This window comes from Jaculus jaculus, chromosome 7 (assembly GCF_020740685.1).
Source record: "Jaculus jaculus isolate mJacJac1 chromosome 7, mJacJac1.mat.Y.cur, whole genome shotgun sequence".
Lineage (NCBI taxonomy): Eukaryota > Metazoa > Chordata > Mammalia > Rodentia > Dipodidae > Jaculus > Jaculus jaculus.
The window spans coordinates 105,175,741-105,199,497 of record NC_059108.1 but is presented as its reverse complement, the minus strand read 5'-3'; the positions used below and the strand labels follow the sequence as shown (position 1 = coordinate 105,199,497).

At 39.4% G+C, this 23,757-nt stretch overlaps 1 protein-coding gene across 5 annotated transcripts in view; it reads left to right on the top strand.

The window, feature by feature from the left end:
* Nucleotides 1-23,757, top strand: part of Nin (ninein) — a 127,873-nt gene that overhangs the window by 79,762 nt on the left and 24,354 nt on the right. For 4 of the 5 annotated variants that reach the window (XM_045153767.1, XM_045153768.1, XM_045153769.1 and 1 more), the window contains 9 exons: nucleotides 282-2,369; nucleotides 3,573-3,698; nucleotides 3,812-3,881; nucleotides 7,911-8,126; nucleotides 10,913-11,026; nucleotides 16,506-16,628; nucleotides 17,413-17,526; nucleotides 18,818-18,964; nucleotides 21,887-22,066. In XM_045153767.1, coding sequence (XP_045009702.1) covers nucleotides 282-2,369; nucleotides 3,573-3,698; nucleotides 3,812-3,881; nucleotides 7,911-8,126; nucleotides 10,913-11,026; nucleotides 16,506-16,628; nucleotides 17,413-17,526; nucleotides 18,818-18,964; nucleotides 21,887-22,066 — 3,178 coding nt within the window. The remainder of the gene's footprint in view (nucleotides 1-281; nucleotides 2,370-3,572; nucleotides 3,699-3,811; nucleotides 3,882-7,910; nucleotides 8,127-10,912; nucleotides 11,027-16,505; nucleotides 16,629-17,412; nucleotides 17,527-18,817; nucleotides 18,965-21,886; nucleotides 22,067-23,757) is intronic. The other variant, XM_045153771.1, reaches the window with a different exon arrangement.

The following is a 23,757-nucleotide window of genomic DNA, read 5'->3' as shown; positions in this document are numbered from 1 at the left end:
TTTAAAACACATAAATACATCCAGAGGTATATAAGAAATTTTGATTTCATAAACTTCCCCCTACCTTTAGAGAAAGGTATTTTCCAAATTAATTATGTCTGCCAATGTAAGCTTTCAGAAAGAGCTGTTTTTCTGATACACATGAATTACACAGTGAGGGCCATTTTTAGAAAGCATTTCCATTGTTTGCTGGGCAGCCTCCTATATACCTGGGAAATGTGTTTTGTTTGCTTCCGGAGTTGGCAGCAGTTTCAGTAATGCTGTATGTTGACCACATTTAGGGAAAAAATGGAAACAGAGTGTAATAGAAGAGCCTCTCAGATAGAAGCCCAGTTTCAGGCTGACTGTCAGCAAGCCACCGAGAGGTGTGAACACGCCCTGCAAAGCCTGGAGGGGTGCCACCGCCAAGAGCTGAAGGAGCTCATGGAACAGCGGCTGGAGGAGAGATCCCAGTGGGAGTTTGAGAAGGATGAGCTCACCCAGGAGTGCGCAGAAGCCCAGGAACTGCTCAGAGAGGCTCTTCAGAGAGAGAAAGCAACTTCTGTGGCCCTGAACCAGGAGAGGGAGATGCTAGAGGAAACATACAAAGAACATCTGAACAGCATGGTCATTGAAAGAGACCAGCTGCTCCAAGACCTGGAAGACCTACGGAACATGTCTGAGAGCCAGCAAAGCCTCCTCTCCAAGCAGATACTTGAGTTGAGGAGCAGCCATGAACGAGAACTGAGGGAGCGAGAGCAGGTCCTGTCTCAGGCAGGGGCCTCAGAGCAACTGGCCAGCCAACGGCTTGAGAAGCTGCAGCTAGAGCGGGATGAGGAGAGGCAAGAAATGATGGGCAAGCTTCTGGCCATGGAGAATGCCCACAGAGTGGCCTGTGAGAAGGCAGATCGAGAGAAGGCCGAGCTGAGCGCAGAAATCTGCAGACTGAGGGATAAAATAACGGACATGCAGCAAGCAGCTTCTCTCTCAGGGCTTCAGGGTGGCTGCCAGGTGATGGCAGGGGTGGAGGTGGAAGGTGATGAAGCTATGTCCCTGCTTCAGCAAGGGGAACAGCTGTTGGAAGAAAATGGAGATGTCCTCGTCAGCCTGCAGAGAGCTCACGAACATGCAGTGAAGGAAAATGCAAAGATGGCTACCGAAATTGCTAGACTGCAACAGAGGTTGCAGAAATTAGAGCCAGGGTCCGCGGGGCCATCTTGCTTAGAGGAGTCAATGACAGAGATGTCGCAGCGAGTGGAACTTGCAGGTGCCAGACACATCCTAACTGACCTGAGAGATCATGAGGTCCAGGACATGCAAAGTACAGGGACGAGTTCCACTCAGAGACAGATCAAAACCGGAGACTCCGAAACTTCCCTAGAGTGTTTCTCCGAGTTTGAAAACAGTGAAGACACCAGGACCGAATCCTGGGATCTGAAGAATCAGGTCAGTCAGCTTCGGGAGCAACTGGCGATCTTGCGTGCAGACTGCGCACGGGCTTCCGAGAAGAAGCAGGACTTGCTCTTTGACGTTTCTGTACTGAAAAAGAAACTGAAGATGCTGGAGCGAGTCCCCGAGTCTTCTTCCCAGTATCAGCTGTTATACGAAGATGCTGCTCGAGAGAATGACTGCCTGCAGGATGAGCTGAGAGTGATGGAGACACGCTATGACAAGGCCATCGCTGGCAACAAGGAACTCACCGCAGAGGTCCTCAGGCTGCAGGATGAGCTGAAGAGAATGGAGGAGGTAGCTGAAACATTCCTGAGCCTGGAAAAGAGTTACGATGAGGTCAAAACAGAAAACAAGGAGCTGAGTGTTCTGGTTTTGAGACTTGAAGGGAAGATGGCCAGGCTGCTGGAAAGAGCCACCCTGCAGTGTGACAGCCAATCGTGGGAAGCCCCTGTGGAAAACCTGGAGGTGGATCCTAATGCAGAGGTGCTTGAGTTCACTCAGACTCGGGAAGAGCGTGTGCCCAAGGTCACAAGCATGCACCATATTGTAGAAAAATGTAAACAAGAAGCCCAGTGCTGTGAGCAGGGAGGTACACAGCTCTTGGCCAGAATAAAAGCCCCTGAACTTGCCTGGGTCCACAGGACAATTCATACACGTCCAGAGAAGCCCGGAGTGCAAAATCAAGTTATGCTGGATGAAAATATCGCTGTCCTAGACCTTGAAGACACGCATCTCCAGCGTCAGGTCACGATAGCAGAGTTAGAACTGGAGAAACAGAAGCTGCAGGAGCTGACTAGAAAGCTGAGGGAACGAGTCACTACTTTAGTTAAGCAGAAAGATATGCCTTCTCCAGGAGAGAAGGAGGAAGAGCTGAAGGCAATGATGCATGACTTGCAGATCACTTGCAGTGAGATGCAGCAGAAGGTTGAACTTCTGAGGTAATGTATGCACCTCCTAGACCTCATGGAATCCCGCAGAGCACCTGATACAATCTTAACTTCTGCCGCTTACTGTGCCTAGAGAAACTAACCTTGTTAGTCTTCAAGAAACGCGCAATGTCCTTGAGTTCCCTCTGCTTCTGTGTCCTATTAACAAGTAGAGTAACCTTGCCTAGGAGGCCTTCCCTTGCTCATAGCAGATCAGTGCTGCTCCTACAGGGTGTGGAAGCTCAAAATGGCAAATGTTTGTTGAATGGGCATCATCTAGTACTTCATTCCTTTGGGTGGATGGATAGTATTCTGTTCAGTGTTACTGTCCTCATTTTCATGAAATGTTATATGGAGTGAATGCCACTAGTTATTATTAACTCACTTGTTAGATTACAGCTCTCTTCTCATACTAATATAAAAAAAATGTTTTATGACTTACCATTTTTTACTTACATCACTTGAAGTGCATGCTGATACCCTGTAAGCAGGAATTTTTTTAAATCTTAGAACATATGATCTTACTGAGGAGCTACCAGATTCTAGTAAATATGCTTGAGGTTTGAGCCACTGCCAGCTTTATGAAAAGATTGCATGTCTTCTAGCAAAATTGTTTTTCAAAAAACCCCTAAAATACTAGATCATATCTAAAATATCTTACTGGTATAATATATAATAATTTAATTCTGAATATAGATTTTCCTCTTACCATTTTTGGTTTAAAAAATTAGAATATAATGAGAATAACATTACTTAGTAAATTGTGTGCATTTCAGTTTAGCCTTTTGATTTATATAGTAAAATTTTCTTTCCATAGATTACCTGGGGGCCTAAACTAAAGATCATACAGCTTAGTAATGTGGATGATGTCTACTCAAAGCAGGGAGAGCTTAACACTGAGATAACGAAGTCATTTGTTCAAAACAGGATGTGTGCCATTGAGAAAATTAACACCCAGAGCTGGCTCCATGTCTTAGTGCCTGTCATAAGTTCTTTTTGCCATATTTCTCCGATGTCTCTTAGTGAAATTCTTACTTCCAAAAGAAGTAACTCAATATGCTATGACTTGATTTCCATGTACTAAGAGACTACTAATTTAGGCTTCTCTTTTAACTGGCATGGAATAGTTACTTTATTGGAATTCACTAAAAAATGTTTTCCAAAGATGCAAGATGACTGCCAGGTTGTAACTTTTTAAAAATCTCTATACTTCAGATATGAATCTGAAAAGCTTCAAGAGGAAAATTCTATTTTGAGAAATGAAATTACTACTTTAAATGAAGAAGACAACATCTCTACCCTGAAATTAGAGAAATTAAATGCATCTCAGGAAGAACTGTGGTAAGACATAGTATACTTAAAACTTTCTTAAGACATTTTATAAGGACTGAAAACCTATTTTACTTTAATTTTAAAAGCCTAACTCCTAAATCATATTTTCATTATTTCTTTAGGCAAAACATAGAAACGGTAAAACAGGAAAAAGCTGCAATTCAGAAAATGGTGGAAAATTTAAAGAAACAGGTAAGGAAACCATATTTCCTAATGTTCTTGATTCTGAAGTTTTCTTTTTTACTTGAAATTTACATATTTATAGAATCTTTTCTAGAATAATATATCACAAGTGATGATAAGATTGTAAATTTTGGGGGTAGAGAGATGGCTTAGCGGTTAAGCACTTGCCTGTGAAGCCTAAGGACCCTGGTTCGAGGCCCAATTCCCCAGGACCCACGTTAGCCGGATGCACAAGGGGTCGCACGCATCTGGATTTTGTTTGCAGTGGCTGGAAGCCCTGGCGCGCCCATTCTCTCTCCCTCTCTCTCTCTCTCTCTCTCTCTCTCTCTCTCTCTCTCTCTCTCTCCCTCTTTCTGTCTGTTGGTCTCAAATAAATAAATAAAATAAACAAAAAAAAATTTTTTTAAAAAGATTGTAAATTTTGCATTTGACAGTGGAAATTCACTTCATAATGATTCTAAGCTTGCCCCCTGATTTTTGAAAAATAATGCATATATGATTTGTAGGTCCTAAATACTTAATGCATGCTTTATACCCAATGAGAGTGGGTGATGCCTTCAAGCCTTACATATGAATACTAGCTCTAGCTTTTAGTTTTGATTGATGTCAACATCTTCAATTTCTTTACCATGATTAAAACCAGAAAGTTATGGACAGAATTTCACAGATATGGAATGCCAGCAAATTAGCATATCATTTCATAGAAGGATGATTTGTTCAGATGGTTCATGCCATTCAGTCTTACAACATGCAGCTGAGTATAGGAGGCCTATTTAAGAGCATGTCTAACAAGACCATCATAAGAGGAGGAAAAGATCATGACATCAAAATAAAAGAGAGACTGATTGAGATGGGGAGGAGATATGATGGAGAATGGAATTTCAAAGGGAAAAGTGGGGGGAGGGAGGGTATTACCATGGGATATTTTTTATAATCATGGAAAATGTTAATAAAAATTGAGACCAAAAAAATTAAACAAATAAAATAGTCAGAAGACAAGGACATACTTAGGAAAGAATCTCTTTTAATACTTGAAATAGCCATGATATTAATATCCAGAATATATCTTGTACTCTTTCAAATAAGCTACAAAACTCAGTTGAAAAGCAGACAATTGATATAAATGATTGAATCACAGAAAGACACAACATAAGAAATAAGATGGTTAGTCTCATAATGAGTTAGGAAGTTTAAATGAGTTTCTTTTTCACCAATCCAACTGACAAAAATTAAACATTGATATATATGATCTAGGATTTAAAGGGTGTAAGGGACTGGGGAGATGGCTCAGAAGTTAAAAGTGCTTGCTTGCACAGCCTGATAGCCTGCTTTCAATTCCCCATACCCAGGTAAAGCCAGATGCACAAAGTGGTGTATATGTCTAAATGCAACAGCAAGAGGCCCTGGTATGCCCATTCTTCCTCCCTCCCTCCCTTGCAAATAAATATTTTTGTTTGTTTTTGTTTTTCAAAGTAGGTTCTCACTCTATCCCAGGCTGATCTGGAATTCAGTATGTAGTCTCAGGGTGATCTCTAACTCATGGCAATCCTACCTCTGTCTCCTGAGTGCTGGGATTAAAGGTGTGCACCACCATGCCTGGATAATTAGATATATTTTAAAAATTGTAAAGGGTGATAAACCAGACATAGTGGTTCATGACTTTAATCCCACCACTCAGAATACTGAGATATGGAATCACTGTGAGTACAAGGCTAGCCTGGACTATAATGAAAACTGCCTCAAAAATCATATATATGTGAGCTGGAGAAATGGCTTAATGGTTAAGATGCTTGCCTGCAAAGCCAAAAAAAACAGGTTCAATTCCCCAGAACCCACATAAACCAGATGCACATGGGAGCACACACATCTGGAGTTCATTTGCAGTAGCTGGAGGACTTGGCACACCCATTATCTCTCTCTCTCTCTCTCTGTCTCTCTCCTTGCCTATTTCTCTCTCTCTCTCCCTCTCAAATAAATAAAGAAAAATTTAAAATATTTTTAAAATCATATACATATGTATATTAACAACAATTTTTAAATGTATGTGAAGAAATAAATATATTATGTTGCAGTCAGGTTCTTTTACTGGTAAATCACCCAACCAAGAGCAGCTTGTGGGAAAAAGAGGTTTATTTTGGCTTATAAGCTCAAGGTGAAGCTCCATGATGGCATGAGCAGAGGGTGGACATCAACCCCTGGCCAACATAAGGTGGACAATAGGAACAGGAGAGTGTGCCAAACACTGGCAAGGGGAAACTGGCTATAACACACATAAGCCTGCCCACAACAATACACAAGACAAAACTCAATGACCCTCTCTTTCCTGCATCTCTTACACTCCACAATACCAAGCAGGGTGCCAATTTGCTAATCCAGGGGGGAATAAAGCAGACTTTGAAGAACAGGACACTTCTTGAGCATTCAGCCTCCTCCAAAAGAGTCTACATTCTTCCTGTTGCCTCAGTGCAGGTAAACTGACCCTATCTCAAAGTTGGTAATCTCTCAAACAATTTGCAGGTGAACAGGCAGCAATTTAGGCCCAAAGATTTCATTTTTTCTGTGCCATATCCCTCTGCTCACACCAGTGCATTTCTATGCAAAGCAACCCTGCACAACTTCTCAGGACCCCAGCATAACAGCAAGCTTCCCACACAAACTGCCAGCCCAGTCCAGGCAAAACTCTTTCTCACCCTCATAAGCCAAACCTCCCGGTCTATAGTTCTTACTGCATTCAGGTCTTTCAACTCTGACCAGAATAGTCCATCAAGGTGTACTAACAGCACTGCAAGGCATCTTTTGGGTCAAAATTTCAAATTCTTCCACATTCTTCTTGAAAATCAGCTCCAAAAGGCCAAAGCCACACAGTCAGGTGTCTAGCAGCAAATGACCCCACTCCTAGTACCAACATTACTGTTGCAGTCAGGTTCATATTGCTGGTAGAAATCACCCAACCAAGAGCAGGTGGGAAAAAGAGGTCTATTTTGGCTTACAGGCTCGAGAGGAAGCTCCGCGATGGCATGAGCAAAGGGTGGACATCGCCCTGGCCAGCATAAAGTGTACAATAGGAACATGAGAGTGTGCCAAACACTGGCAAGGGGAAACTGGCTATAAAATCCATAAGCCTGCCCCCAACAATATACTCCCTCCAGGATGCATTAATTCCCAAATCTCCATCAGCTGGGAACACCTAAGTTTATGGGGGACACCTGAATCAAACCACCATAACATCATAATTAAAACAAATGATAAATGCATACATTTATCAGTATAGGAATGGATAAAGTATGAAAAGTCTTGCTATATAGAATATCCTATAGTCACTAAAATATATAACATGGGGTTTCTAGACTTACTAACTTGGAAAAATAGACTCTGTAAGTTACTACAAGTGGAAAAAGCAGACTAAGTATGAAATGACCCAGGTTTTTGCTAAAAAAATTTTTAAAAAAATCAATGTCTATATATGAACTTATCTAGTGGTATATATATCCAGCTATATAGAACTGGGCACCCTGTGGAGTAGGATTAGGTTGTGACTCATTTCTACATAATACCTCTGAATGTGTTGAGTTTAAAACAGTTAATATATACTAATTTGTTATTAAATATACTGAGTGAAAGGAAAGTAATTTATTATAGACAATAAATATAGCAGGATATTCTACATAGATAAAGCAGCCACAAGAAGTACACTGGCTACTCCAAAGCAGAGTGGCCATTTATACATATTTTTAAACTTTACATAGAGGGCTAGTGAGATGGCTCAGCAGTTAAAGGTACTTGCTTGCAAACCTGCCAGGCCAGTTTCAATCTGCCACTATTGACATAAAGCCAAATGCACAACGTGGCACATATATCTGAGTTTGTTTGCAGTGGCAGGAGTCCCTGGTGTGCCCATTCCCTTACCCGCCCCCTTCACAAATAAATAAATAAATATGCTTTTTTAAGCTAGAGAGGAAAAACACAATTAGTTTCTAAATCTGTTTTTAGCGAAAGTAGGGTAACAGTTTTTTCAAAACTTATTTTCATTTTAATTAGGTTTCAGATTTAAAACTCAAAAACCAACAGTTGGATTCAGAAAATACAGAGCTCAGCCAAAAGAACTCCCAAAGCCAGGAAGAACTGCAAGAACTCAATCAACGCCTAGCAGAAATGCTGCACCAGAGGGAGAAAGGGCCTGGAAGTAATCTCTTTGAGAAGTGGGAGCAAGAAAACTCCAGTCTAAAAGAAGAGCTGGAACGCTGTAGAATGCAGGTATGGTCTACAGCCATCTTGTTTGCTTGTTTTCTTTTGTTTTGTTTTTTTGTTTTTTTTAATCCAGTGAGATAGAAGACATGCTTATGTTAAATGTCTGAAACATAAAGCCTTAACAATTACAATAGTATAGTGCTGGCACATTAGTACTTATTCTACCTCTATAAGGGAAATAGAGAATACTAGTAAAGAGCTCTTGAAAGTTACCATAAGAAAATGTCTGATATCAAAATGAAAAAGACACAAATAAGTGATAACAAAAGACAACAGAGATGACCCTTAACCCATGAAAAAAAAATTCAATTGCACTCATAATTAGAGAATTGCCAAATAAACAATTCTGGTATGTAATTTCTCACCTAAAAGACTGGCAACACTTAAAAAAATGGAAACATGTTCTTCTAGCAAGACTATAAGGAAGCATTTTCATACATTGCTGGTGGGCATAACACTAACACCAGTGGAGGTAAATTTGGCAATTCCTAACACTATTATATTTGTACTCATGTTTCGCCTAGCAACCTCACTTCTAGGACTCTACCCAAAAAATATCCCTGTAACAGTATATGATAATTCATATGTACAAGTCATACATAGAAGACTGGTTGAGTAAATGTAGCAGGTGCATATTTACTATGTGTGGTAGTACAGAACTGCTATAGAAAAAGTAAAGAAAGAAAGTGAATGAGAATGTTCTATTTATATGAAGTGATTTCCAGGACATAATGTTAAATGAAAAGAAGAAAGCACAACAGAGTATCCTGCAGTATCCTTCCATGCACATAATAAAACAGAGAACATTAAGGGGAAAAGAAAACAGGTATCTGCTATTTGCATAAAAGAAATATATGAATGACAAAACAGAAATTAAAGAGATGGTTACTGACAGATGTTAGGTAGAGAAGGCATGAACAGAATGGAAATGTGGTAGAGGCGCACTTCTGAGTTCATCTTCGCATATGCCTCTGACTCTTAGAACCATAGTTAATGAAATGATGTACATAATCTTTCCCTTTTTCCAGTTCTAGGAATTGAACCCAGGACTTTGCAATGATAGACAAATGCTCTACACATCCTGAGCCCTGTTTCACATAGTCTTTAGATGCCTCTAGTAAATTAACAACAAAACCAGTCAAGATAGAGGGAGGGAGAGGATTCAAAAATAGAATACAACACTAACAAATGAAACGAATAATATAGATAATGTAAGTGCACTAGGGTAAAGAATAATTAACCTAAGTAATTTTAAAATTAGCATTGTGGATGAACATTATCAAGGCTAAAGACAAAAAAAAAAAAAGAATGGTATATACTTGCCATAATAACCTAGTCATTAACTGATTTTTGTGGGGGAACAAGTTAGTAATTCTGAAGTTACTTTATGTATACTACAAGTGAACAAATTAGTAAACATATTGTAGATAATTTGCTCTGGTTTTTCAGTATTGAGAAGAAGTAAATGGCAGAACAGAGAAGGTTCAGATCTGAGACATTAGTGTAAACTCATGGTTTCTAATATATGTGTGTGTTCTAATATGTGTCTATGCACGCACAGAGCATGTGCCTGCTAAATGAAGAAATATAGACTATATATGTATGATTTTGCATGGTTGCCCAGATTTTGGTTTCTAAATACCATTCTCCTGTCAAAGCAACCATGGTTCTTGGAACAATTACTGATTATGAGGCTGGGGCAGAGAAGATACAAGATGAGCCTGGAATCTCTTGTACTGCCAGAAAGGAAAGGATGTTCAAAGTAAAAACAAATTAAACATTAGGATATGTCCAAAAAAAATCACAAGCCCCATCCTGAAGTATCTCCTAACAGTCAAAGCTGGAATCATTTGATCAATGAATTATAGTGTAGAATGAAATAATTATAAAATACAATAGCTATCTGAAGCCATAGTAACATTAAAATTGATTGGATAGGGCTGGAGAGATGGCTTACCAGTTAAGGCGCTTGCCTGTGAAGCCTAAGGACCCAGGTTTGACTCTCCATGTCCCGCGTAAGCCAGACGCATAAGGTGACACAAGTACACAAGGCCGCAGATGTACTCAAGGTGACACGTGCATCTGGAGTTCAATTTCAGTGACTAGAGGCCCTGGTGCACCAATTCTCCCCTCCCTCGTAAAAAATTATTTTAAAAATAAATGTTAATAAAAATATCTGTTAAAATTTTTGATTGGATAGGTAAGTGGGGGAAATAAACAGGACCTTTTTTTCTTTTTTTAAGGTAGGTTCTCACTCTAGTCCAGGCTTACCTGGAATTCACTCTATAGATCCAGGCTGGCCTTGAACTTACAGTGATCCTCCTACCTCTGCCTCTTGGGTGCTAGGATTAAAGGTGTGTACCTCCACACCCAGCAAAGAGCTCTTTCTTCCAGAATTCTAATTAATAAAGGTAGAATTAAAGAAAGAAAACAAAAATCATGTTTAAGAAAGCACCTAAGTAATAATTATTGTAGTCAAAATCCACGGATGGACACTAAAACTAATAAGCATAAGCTTGCAAAGAATCAGAATTTGCATAGTCTCAACGTACCTCCCCTAAGAGATGGTAGCTGCAGCAGAGAAGCATCTGAAGACCACCGTGGCAATCATGTTCACGCTGCCTGTGTGGAAAGCCTTTTCAGATAATTTTGTTTGTTCATTGAATAAATAGACTAAAAGCAGTGTGCTGTTGAATTGGTGTTATTGTTTCCATTAGAATTGGCTGTTGTAAGCCTAGTAAACTGCCGTAGCCTGAGTGAATTGTCTGTTATTTGCCTTTTATTTTTCTCAGTCCTCTACTTTGGTGACCTCCCTGGAGGAAGAACTTTCTGAAATTAAACTCCAGACCCACATCGTGGAACAAGAGAATCTCCTTCTCAAAGATGAACTGGAGAAAATGAAACAAGTGAGTCTGTCTGCTGCTGCAAAGGGTATATGGAACAACACACACATGATGACCTGGTGTCTCCAGCCACCAAATGTCCTTTGCCCCAAGTCCTGTCAAACTAATTGAAGACTAGAAGTAAAGTCTACTTGTAAGGAATAAAACAACATGAGGAGAATATGGCTGGCTACATTTTTAACCATAGAATATTTTCATGGTATAAATAGTACGATGGAAACACTGTAAGCTCGGTCTGTACTTGGTAGGATGTTGTTTCCTGAGATGCCAGAACTCTTGAGTGAGGTGGTACCAGTTGTCAGCCTGCTCTTGCTGCTCGATGGCTTGGACCTATGAAGTCATGAGCTATAGTTTAAAGCACTAATATATATATATACTATAGAATGGCCTGGAAAGAAACATAAATAGCATCAGCAGAAGTCCTCTGCTAGTCTGTCCATATAAAAGTGATGCCAAGATTTTGGGGGTTTTTTGAGGTAGGAAGGTCAGGTAGTAGGGAAAGGAAAAGACCCTTTATTTACATTAGTATCTAAGTACTTGAAAATGCATTTTCCTACTTTTTAAAACTTATAAAATATGTTGGATGTCTTTTGTCAGTTAAAAACAAGATTCAACCATAAAAGTATTTTTGCCATAGCTATTTCTAAAGCCAAAGTTCAAGAAGTAGAAAGAAGATCATAAAATAGTGGCAACAGAGAATTGAAGATGTAAAATCAAATAAAGAGGAAGAAAGATAGTGTCTCCAGATCCCATGTAAGCCAGATGCACAAGGTGACACAAACACACAAGGTCACATGTGCACCCAAGATGGCACACACGTCTGGAGTTCGATTGCAGTGGCTGGAGGCACTGACACACCAATTCTCTTCCTCCCCCATTAAAAAAAAAAGTGTCTAAACTATAGGAAAGGATGAGAGAGTGTAACAATTGGCCTCTTTAAAGCAGTAGTTCTCAAAAGGGTGGGGGTGAAGGTTGCTCCCCGATCCTGAATGTTTTTGGTTTTCACAAATTGGGGCATAATATAGCAGACATTTCATGGCTAAAGGCAGAGGAGCCTTGAAACATCATGCAGTGTCCAGGACAGGCTCAACACAACAGTTATCCAGCCCAGAATGCCAGCAGCGCAGCACTGATACTGAAGAGGAACAAACAGGGTCTAGTCTACCTTGATTCCATTGATTCCACACAGCAGAGAGGAAGAAGCCAGCATAGCCACACCAGCAGCATGTCACTGGAAGTGAAAATAAACATCTTCCCAAGGGAAGGGCATAGCCTTAAACTCACCCATATGCTGAAATGTTATAAATGATTCATTCCAATTCTCTGGTTTGTTTTTGAAACAAGGTCTTGTCATATAGCTCAGGCTGGCCTCAAACTTATGATCCTCCTCTCCTGTCTCAGCCTCCTGAGTACTATATTGCAAGATTATACCACCACACCTGCCAGTTTTAGGGGGTTTCTGTTATATTTTGTTCTTTGGCTTTTTGAGACAGTGCCTATAAGTCCAGGCTTGCCTCAAACTCCTGATCCTCCTGCCTCCATCTCCCAAGTGCTGTGATTGCAGTGATGTGCCTCTATACTCAGTTAATTCAATAGCCTTATCTAAGATTTTAAAATATATATTTTAATTACTTTGTTAAAAGCATGACAAAAGGGGCTTGAGATATGGCTTAGTGGTTAAGGCACTTGCCTACAAACCCAAGGGACCCAGGTTTGATTCCCCAGTACCAGATACACAAGGTGGCGCATGCGTCTGGAGTTCATTTGCAGCAGCTGGAGACCCTGGCACTCTCATTCATTCTCTCTCTGTCTTTCTCTCTCACTGGCTGCCTTCCCTTACAAATAAATAAATTAAAATATTTTTTTAAAAACTGAAAAAAATATAAATAAAATATTTTTAATTAAAAAAAAAAGAAATTAGAAAGCTCGCAAGTAAACGACCTAATGCGTGACCTTAAAGCCTTGGAAAGAGAAGAACAAGGCAAACCAAAAATTAGTAGACGGGAAGAAACAATAAAGATTAGGGCAGAAATTAATGAAATAGAAAAAAAAAAAATCCAAAGAATTAGTGAAACAAAGAGTTGGTTCTTTGAAAGGATAAACAAGATTGATAAACTCTTAGCAAATCTGACCAAAAGAAAGAGAGAAGAGTAACAAATTAATAAAATTAGAGATGAAAAAGGTAATATCACAACAGATGCCAGAGAACTTCAAAAACTCATAGGGACATACTATAAAAGCATATACTCCACAAAGTGTGAAAATCTGAAAGAAATGGATGATTTCCTTGATTTATATGACCTACCTAAATTAAATCAAGAAGAGATTAAGCACGTAAATAGACCTATAACAAGCATGGAGATCCAAACAGTTATCAATAATCTCCCAGCTAAAAAAAAAAAAAAACCAGGCCCAGATAGATTCACTGCTGAATTTTACCAGATGTTTAAGGAAGAGCTAACACCATTGCTTCTTAAGCTTTTTGAGGAAATAGAAAAAGAAGGAATTCTACCAAACTCCTTCTATGAATCCAGCATCACCCTGATACCAGAACCAGGCAAAGATAGAACAAAAAAAGAAAATTACAGACCCATCTCCCTCATGAACATAGATGCAAAAATTCTCAACAAAATATTGGCAAACAGAATACAAGAATATATCAAAAAGATCATTCACCCTGACCAAGTAGGCTTTATCCCAGAGATGCAGGGATGATTCAATATATGCAAATCTATAAATATAATACATTATATAAATGGGTTGAAGGACAAAAATCACATGATCATTTCATTAGATGCAGAGAAAGCGTTTGACAAAATTCAACATCCCTTCATGATAAAAGTACCACAGAGACTGGGAATAGAAGGAACATATCTCAATATAATAAAAGCTATTTATGACAAGCCTACAGCCAACATATTACTAAATGGGGAAAAACTGGAAGCTTTTCCACTAAAATCAGGAACAAGACAAGGGTGTCCACTGTCCCCACTTTTACTTAATATAGTTTTGAAAGTCTTAGCCATAGCAATAAGGCAAGAGACACACATAAAAGGGATACAAATTGGAAAGGAAGAGATCAAGTTATCATTATTTGCAGATGACATGATTCTATACATAAAGGACCCTAAAGATTCTACTAGCAAACTGTTAGAGCTGATAAACACCTACAGCCATGTAGCAGGATACAAAATAAATACACAGAAATCAGTAGCCTTCATATATGCTAACAACAAACACACAGAGGATGAAATCAGAGAATCATTTCCATTCACAATTGCATCAAAAAAAATAATAAAGTACCTTGGAATAAACCTAACCAAGGAAGTAAAGAATCTCTACAATGAGAACTTTAAAACACTCAAGCGAGAAATTGCAGAAGACACTGTAAAGTGGAGAAACATCCCTTGTTCCTAGATTGGAAGAATCAATATTGTGAAAATGGCAATCTTACCAAAAGCAATCTACACATTTAATGCAATCCCCATCAAAACTACAAAGGCATTCTTCACGGAAATAGAAAAAAATAATCCAAAAATTCACTTGGAATCAAAAAAAACATAGAATATCTAAAATAATACTGAGCAACAAACATAAGGCTGGTGGTATCACCATACCTGATTTTAACCTATACTACAGAGCCATAGTAACAAAAACAGCATGGTACTGGCACAAAAACAGACATGTAGATCAGTGGAACAGAATAGAGGACCCAGATGTAAGTCCAGGTAGTTATAGCCACCTGATATTCGATAAAAATGCCAAAAATACTCGTTGGAGAAAAGACAGCCTCTTCAGCAAATGGTGTTGGGAAAACTGGATATATATCTGCAGAAGGATGAAAATAGATTCTTCACTCTCTCCATGCACAAGAATTAAGTCCAAATGGATTAAAGACCGTAACATCAGACCTGAAACTCTGAAACTGCTAGAGGAAAAAGTAGGGGAAGCCCTTCAACATATTGGTCTTGGCAAAGACTTTCTGAATACAACCCCAATTGCTCAGGCAATAAAACCACAGATTAATCACTGGGACCTCATGAAATTACAAACAGTTTGCACTGCAAAGGACACAGTGAAAAAAGCAAAGGGGCAACCTACAGAATGGGAAAAAATCTTTGCCAGCTATATATCTGATAGAGGATTAATATCTAGGATATACAAAGAACTCAAAAAGTTAAATAATAAGGAATCAAACAAGCCAATCAAAAAATGAGCTATGGAGCTAAATAGAGGATTCTCAAAGGAAGAAATACGAATGGCATATAAGCATCTAAAAAAATGTTCTACTTCACTAGTCATCAGGGAAATGCAGATTAAAACTACATTGAGATTCCATCTCACTCCTGTCAGATTGGCCGCCATCATGAAAACAAATGATCATAAATGTTGGTGGGGATGTGGAAAAAGAGGAACCCTTCTACACTGCTGGTGGGAATGCAATCTGGTCCAGCCATTGTGGAAATCAGTGTGGAGGTTCCTAAAACAGCTAAAGATTGATCTACCATATGACCCAGCTATAGCACTCCTAGGCATATATCCTAAGGACTCATCTCATTTCCTTAGAAGTACGTGCTCAACCATGTTTATTGCTGCTCAATTTATAATAGCTGGGAAATGGAACCAGCCTAGATGGCCCTCAACTGATGAGTGGATAATGAAGATATGGCACATTTATACAATGGAGTTCTACTAAGCGGTAAAGAAAAATGAAGTTATGAAATCTGCAGAAAAATGGATGGATCTGGAAAGGATTATGCTAAGTGAGGTAACCCAGGCCCAGAAAGCCAAGTGCCACATGTTCTCTCTCATATGTGGATCCTAGCTACAGATGACTGGGCTTCTGCGTGAGAATGAAAATACTTAGTAGCAGAGGCCAGTAAGTTAAAAAGGAGATATAAAGGGAAGAGAAAGGAAGGGAGGAGGGTACTTAATAGGTTGGTATTGTATATATGTAAGTACAATGATTGTGATGGGGAGGTAATATGATGGAGAATGGAATTTCAAAGGGGAAAGTGGGGGGGGGGGAGGGTATTACCATGGGATATTTTTTATAATCATGGAAAATGTTAATAAAAATTGTGAAAATAAAAAAAGTTTTTTAAAAAAACCCAAAAAAATTCAAAATTAAAAAAAGCATAACAAAAATGCTGGGTGCTCTATGCAAACAACTTAAACTGATAGCAAGACAGCAGGTACATTTTAACTGTGAAGGTAAGATGTACAGCTAGGATCATTATTTAGCCATTTCTTTCCAAGCCCATCCCTAAGCAAATATTTCTGCAGCTAACTGGGGAGCAGAGTAAAGCCAGCTAGGAACAGTTTGTTAATGTTAATTATAGTCTGACAGAGTTTATATGTCCCCTGAAATATCTCCAGATAGCAAGATCACAGGGCCATGCAAACACCCTGTTTACAAACTCCTCAGTATAAACACAAGCCAGAGGTGATGGCAGGGCTCAACTTGTTGAATCTTTTGCAGCTGCAGCACTGTCCTGATCTCTGTGAATTCCGGCAAAAGCTTTCTAGCGTTCTAAGCTACAATGAAAAACTGCTCAAAGAAAAAGAAGCACTAAGTGAAGAATTAAATAGCTATGTGGATAAGGTAGTAAAAATAACAAGTTGTTACTTTTTCAATGTAATGTGGTTGCCATGTGGGTCTCTGGATGGGCAATGGCCCGTGGGCTTCCTATGTTAGCCTGACTAGACCCTAGGCCTAGGGAAGTCAAGATGGTGACATTGTCTCATTTTTATATATCATGATGGTACTTAGTATATAATATATAAAACTGTCTTGCATGATAGAAATATGCTTTTTCATCATTAGAGATATATTTCATGGACAAATATTTTTTTGTTATTCTTTTCTTAGATATCCAAAACCAGTGCTTTCCCACCCCTGTACCCCAACTTACAGACAGTCTGTATTTTCCTATTACAGTATACTCTTGAGATTTCTTCTTATTTTATTTATTTGGCTTTTTGAGGTAGGGTTTCACTCTAGCCTGGGCGGATCTAGCATTCACTGTGTAGTCTCAGGGTGGCCTCAGACTCACAGTGATCCTCCTACCTCTGCCTCCCGAGTGCTGGGATTAAAGGCGTGCACCACCATTCCTGGCTTACTCTTGAGATTTCTAACTGCCTTCTAGTCTGTTGTCTACCCTAAAAATATGATGCACTGAGGTAAAAAAAAAAAATGGCATACCCCAAGAAAGAAGAGACTTCTCAGAATAAGAAGTAGGACTGAGTCAGGAAAGCTCTCCTTACCTTGCCCTGATTCCCCATTTAAACATATGGGCTTGTTCTTAGCTCTACAAGAGGAAACCCCTAACCTGCACCTAGATGTGCTTTCAGAAATGCTCTCCTACCTTTCTTTATTTCTGAAACAGTTGGCAAAATCAAGCCTTTTGGAGCACAAAATTGCTACAATGAAGCAGGAACAGAAGTCTTGGGAGCAACAGAGTAAGAACTTAAAGTCGCAGCTGGCAGCTTCTCAGGAAAAGGTATGTAGACAGTTCATCTTTTTTTCACCATAGTTAATATGTACCTTCCAACAAAAGTCCTGGTAGAAAGAATGTTGCAGGTGAGAATGGCCTAAGTGGGCTAGAATGATTTCATAGAACCTAATGTGACACATGTTTATGACATGGCAAAATAATTTGAATAATATTTGCTTCAAAGTTCATTAATCATAGGATTTCTTATTATAAAAGTTTGAAAGCCAGGCATAGAGGTGCAGGGCTTTAATCTGAGCCCTTTGGAGGCAGAGGTAGGAGAATTGCTGTGAGCACAGGACTGACCTGATACTACAGTGAGTTCCAGGTCAGCCTGGGACAGAGCAAGATCCTACCTTGAAAAAAAAATTTTGAGAGTAGTTCATAGAGAAAGATGACTACTTATTCCTAATTTAGAAATAGGATTTCTTTTCTTCCTTTCTTTTTATTTTTGCATGTATGTGTGGTTTTTGAATACATGTATATGCATAGTTATATGTATGTGGGCTGATATGTGTGTGCATGTGTCCAAATGGATGCCACAAGTTGATGTCAAGTGTCCTCTCAATCTCTCTTTACCTTAATTTTTGATACAGGGTCTCTCACTTAACCAGGAGCTCACTGTAAAAATGGTATTTCTAAAGCAATGCCATGTCCTGTTATAGTTAACGATCTCTATCAGCCTGCTTTTTATAAATTAATTTTTTATTTTTATTTATTTATTTTTGGTTTTTCAAGGTAGGGTCTCACTCTAGCCCATGCTGACCTGGAATTCACTCTGTAGTCTCAGGGTGGCCTCGAACTCATGGCGATCCTCCTACCTCTGCCTCCCAAGTGCTAGGATTAAAGGTGTGCACCACCACACCCAGCAAAATTAATTTTTTAAATTGAAATCTATATGAGATACTAAAGTATGATTCCACAAGTATATATATTTATTACTTTTTACTAAGAATTTCTTTTCAAACAAATTCCTCACACTGAACTGCAGTTTCTATAAGACCAAGTGAAAGTACTCTTTGTGGTGGCAGCTGACACTCTGGCTCTGTCCCCTAGCCCTTGGCATTCTGTTAGATGCTCATTCCAGGTAAGTTTACCTTTTTCCACGATGTGACTTCACATTTTGTAAATACACACAGCATCCTGGGTTTCCATGGAACCACTAAGAAGAGAAATGGATGTAGTAAACTGAAGCAGACGAGGTCTTGGAGTTCTCCTGTCTCTGTTCATCCTTTCCTAGCATGCTAAGGTACAGCTGTGAGAATTTGAGTAGCCATGCGTAATTGTCCTCACCATGCAGGTTCAGCATTTGGAAGATACCCTGCAGAACGTAAATCATCAAATGTCCCAAATTAAAGCTGACCTCCGAGTGACTCGGCAAGAAAAGGAGGCTTTAAAACAAGAAGTGATGTCTTTGCACAAAGAACTTCAGAATGCTGGTGACAAGGTAATTTCTTCTCTTTTAATTGAGATATAAATTATTTTAGTTTATAACTTGATCACTTTTACCACTCATTCATATATATTATATAGTAGAACATGCTTTACCATAGTTGATATGTGTCCTCTCTATTGATTAACCCAAAGGACCCTCTTTTGTACTATCTGTCACTACGGATGATGGTTATTTGGTTCTAAACTTCATAAAAATGGAACCATAGTGATACCAAGAAGCTAATTTTTTGGTACTGGAGAAGTCAAAAGACCATGGCTGAGTTGAGTATTTTACTAGTAAAACTCAAACATTTTCAAGCTTAAGTGACAAGAGCATTCACATGACCCTATAAAAATTAAACCAAGAGCCAGGCATGGTGGCGCACACCTTTAATCCCAGCATGTGGGAGTCAGAGGTAGGAGGATCACCGTGAGTTCAAGGCCACCCTGCGGATCTATAATGAATTCCAGGTCAGCCTGGGCTAGAGGGAGACCCTACCTTGAAAAAAAAAATAAAAAATAAAAAAAATAAAATAAACCAAAAGAAACTTGGCTCCATTGGTAAGTACTTACCTGAAGCCTGAGGACAGAAGTTCAATCCCTAGAACCCACCTAAAGACAGCCGACACCTGCGGTTGTTCTTGGGCTCCCACACGTACATGTGCATATGTCCATGCACACGCATACACAAATACACATGCACTAAAACTAAGCCAAGAAAAACATTTAAAGGAATTGACTAGGAATGTGCACACACAGAGGCCACAAAAAGTCAAATTTCTGCTGCAAAGGAAGCCTCTGGCATAAAACCATAGTACCGGCTTTCAAGGCATAACTCATCACTACCAGATGGCTTGTTGCTGTGGTAACAGAAATTCCAGAAAGAGCTGCTTAAAGCATTAGCTAACTGGTACTTTATGATTCTGATAGAAAGCATATCCTATCTTAAAATATCATAATGCTAATTAGTCTGTACATAAATCAATTTAGAACACTGTTATGAATGTCAGCCTAGATGTTTAAATGTCCTATAATAAAAGTAGGCCTTAATTCAGTCATTTACCCTCTTGGTTGCTGGAACTTAAAAAAACATAAGATAAGCCAGGCATGTTGGCACACATCTTTAATCCCAGCACCCAGGCAGCAGAGGTAGGAGGATCACCATGAGTTCAAGGCCACCCTGAGATTACATAGTGACTTCCAGGTCAGCCTAGTCTAGAGTGAGACCCTACTTCATAAAAACAAAAGAAAACAAAAATACATAAGATAGTTATTTTAGTTTTTTAACTTACCTTGGTAGGCTGGGGAGATGGCTCAATGGATAAAGTGCTTACTGTGCAAGCCCGAGTTCGGATCCCCACACCCCCTGTAAAAGGCAGGCATGCTGGCGGACACATGTAATCCCAGCACTGGGGAGGCAGAGACAGGAGGATTTCTAGGACTTGCTATGTAGCTGAGTCAGTAAACTCCAAATTCAGTAAGAAGTCCTATCACAAAAAAATAAAGTGAAAAGCAATTGAGGAAGACACCCAACATTGACCTCTGTCTGGCACAAACACAGACATACATGTACACCCATGCATGCATGCATACGGGCAGACACACACAAATAACATTTAAAAATTAAAATCTATCTCAGATCTGACACTTTTCTCAAATCTTTAAACCTTTTTTTTTTTTTTCCTCTTTCATATTTGGCTGAAAAGACAGAGAGCTTATCTAGTTGTGTTACCATTTTAAAGTTGTTTTTAGGATTGGAAAAAATTATTTGGTAGCTCAAAGTATATTTCTGAATTTAAGTCCCAATTACATGAACAGTATTTGCTTTGGATTCTAAAAAGGGATATGATTGACTAAGAATGAGATAGGCCAGACGTCGTGGCACACACCGTTAGTCCCAGCACTCGGGAGGCAGAGGTTTGGGAGACAGAGGTAGGAGGATCCACGTGAGTTCAAGGCCAGCCTGAGCTAGAGTGAGACTGTGCCTGCAGGATAGGGATAATGAGATAGGATTCAGCCTGTAAAACTTGCAGGTTAACAGGGCCTTGCAGACTTCCCTTTATGTTCTCTGTTAAGCAAAAGAATGTTGGGCTGGAGAGATTGCTTAGTGGTTAAGACACTTGCCTACAAAGCCTAATGACTCTCTAGCACCCATGAAAGCCAGATGCACACACTGGCACATGCATCTGGAGTTATTTGCAGTGGCCAGAGGCCTTGGCATACCCATTTATTTACTTACTTTCTTTCTTCCTTTCTTTCTTTCTTTCTTTCTTTCTTTCTTTCTTTCTTTCTTCCTTCTCTCTCACTCTCTCTCTCTCTCTCTTCCCCCTCTCCCTCTCCCTCCCTCTCTTCCTCTTTCTCCTTACAAATAAATAAATAAAAATATTTTAAAGGGTATTATCAGGATTCAAAGACAGCTTCCTAAGAATGAGGCAACTTTTAAACAACCAATCTCTATCACCTGGGTCTATTGCAGAGTAAGGTTTTCCCCTTTAATCATGGTTTCTATTGAACTTGACTAGATTGTTTAAACAGAATTCCCATATGTTTTATAATATTTTTTAAAATTTTTATTTACTTGAGAGAGAGAGAGAGAATGAATGTAACAAGGCCTCCAACTGCTATAAATGAACTCCAGACCCATGTGCCACCTTGTGCACCTGGCTTATGTAGTTCCTGGGGAATCAAACCTGGGTCCTTTGGCTTTATAGGCAAGCATCTTATCCACTAAGCCATCTCTCCAGCCCCATATCTTTTTAAAAAAATCAAATTTTAAGAATACTGTTTTGTTCAAATATGTATATATGAAGACAACCAAGCTAAGCTGAAAAATTCTTTACTAAGAACTGTCATTAGTAAAATAGCATACTTTTCTCAAGATAAAAATGACCCATCAGTTTGCTTGTAGGACTTCACTCTGTAATTTTCTCTTAAGACCCAGGCCTCAGAAACAGCCACCCATCCATCGAGGCTGCATAACCAGCAGACAAGGCTATCATGGGACAAGTTGGACCATCTGATGAATGAGGAACAGCAGCTGCTTTGGCAAGAAAATGAAAGACTCCAGGCTGTGGTGCAGAATACCAAAACAGAGCTCACACACTCCCGGGAGAAGGTATCGTAAAAGCTGCACATAGTTGCACGTGGTTGAGAATGACTAGTTTGATAGGAGAAAGAATGTCTGGTATGATGAAATGGTTGTAGGGTATGGATGTCGGTATCCTGTGGTGGCAGACTAATTTTAAGAGTGTATAATTTTTCATTTACTTACATTTACCTTATCCTGATATGTATATAAAATATTTTTCATGTATATAAGCAGTTCTATATTAAAGGAAATCTGTGACTTTAATCCCTATATCAAAAATATCAACTCATGGAAATTCTGTGAACCATATATTCTTCATTCAAATGGGCTAGCTGCCCAAACCAGTAGTTACAAAAATGACAAAATTAAATGCAGATCTTGGGAGTGTGACTCCTTATAACAGAAAACTTAATGCCCCTTTTTAGAGACTCAGCATATTTTGAACCTGGGGCTGGGGCGATGCCTCAGTGGTTAAGGTACTTGCTTAAAAGTCTAATAGCCCAGATTCAATTCCCCGGCAAGTGCTCAAGTGTTTCTTTCCAGTAGCAAAAGACCCTGGTGCAACCCCCACCCCCTCTTACCCATATGCATGCAGGTCTACACATGCAAATAAATAAACAAAGTTTTGCGGAGGGGGGGACGTACTGGAGAGGTGGCTTAGTGGTTAAGGCACTTGCCTGCAAAGCCAAAGGACCTCAGTTCGATTCCTCAGAACCCACATAAGCCAAATGCACAAAGTGGCACTTGCATCTGGAATTCATTTGCAGTGGCTGGAGGCCCTGGCACACCTATTCTCTCTCTCTCTCTCTCTTAAATAAATAAATAAAAATAAAATATTTTTTAAAAAGATGTTGGGTATGTTGACACATGCCTCTAATCCCAGCACTTGGGAAACAGAGGTAGGTGGATCACCCACCATAAGTTCAAAGCCACCCTATAACTACATAGTGAATTACAAGTCAGTCTAGGCTAAAGCAAGACCCTACCTCAAAAAAACAAAAAAAAAAAAAAAAAAAAAAAAAAGAAAAGAAAGAAGGAAGGAATGCTGGGCATGGTGGTGCACGCCTTTAATCCTAGCACTTGGGAGGCAGAGGTAGGAGGATCTCCATGAGTTTGAGGTCACCCTGAGACTACAGAGTGATTCCAGGTCAGCCTAGGCTAAAGTAAGACCCTACCTCAAACTCCCCCCCCAAAAAAGAGAGAGAGAGAATGATTTTATTTATATTTTATTTAATTATGTATTTATTTGAAAGACAGAGAATGGGTGTGCCAGGACCTCCAGCAACTGCAAACGAACTCCAGACAATGCACAACCATGGCTTACGTGGGTGCTAGGGAATCGAACCTGGTTCCTTGGGCTCCACAGGCATGTGCTTTAACCACTAGGTCATCTCTCCAGCCTAGGAATGATTCTTTTAAAAAAATATATTTATTTGCAAACAGAAAGAGATAGAAGAGAGACAGACAGAGAGAGTGGGTGCACCAGGGTCTCCTGCAGGCACTGCAAATGAACTCCAGATGCATGCACCGCTTTGTGTGTCTAGCTTCATCTGAGTACTAGGGAATTGAACTAGGTCATTAGGCTTTGCAGGCAAGTGCCTTAACCACTGAACCATCTCTCCAGCTCCTAGAATGATTCATAAAGATCATCTTTTCCAACCATTCAACTAATGCTTAAATTCCTTACCTGGGTCGTATCAAACATTTAAGCTGTGCTC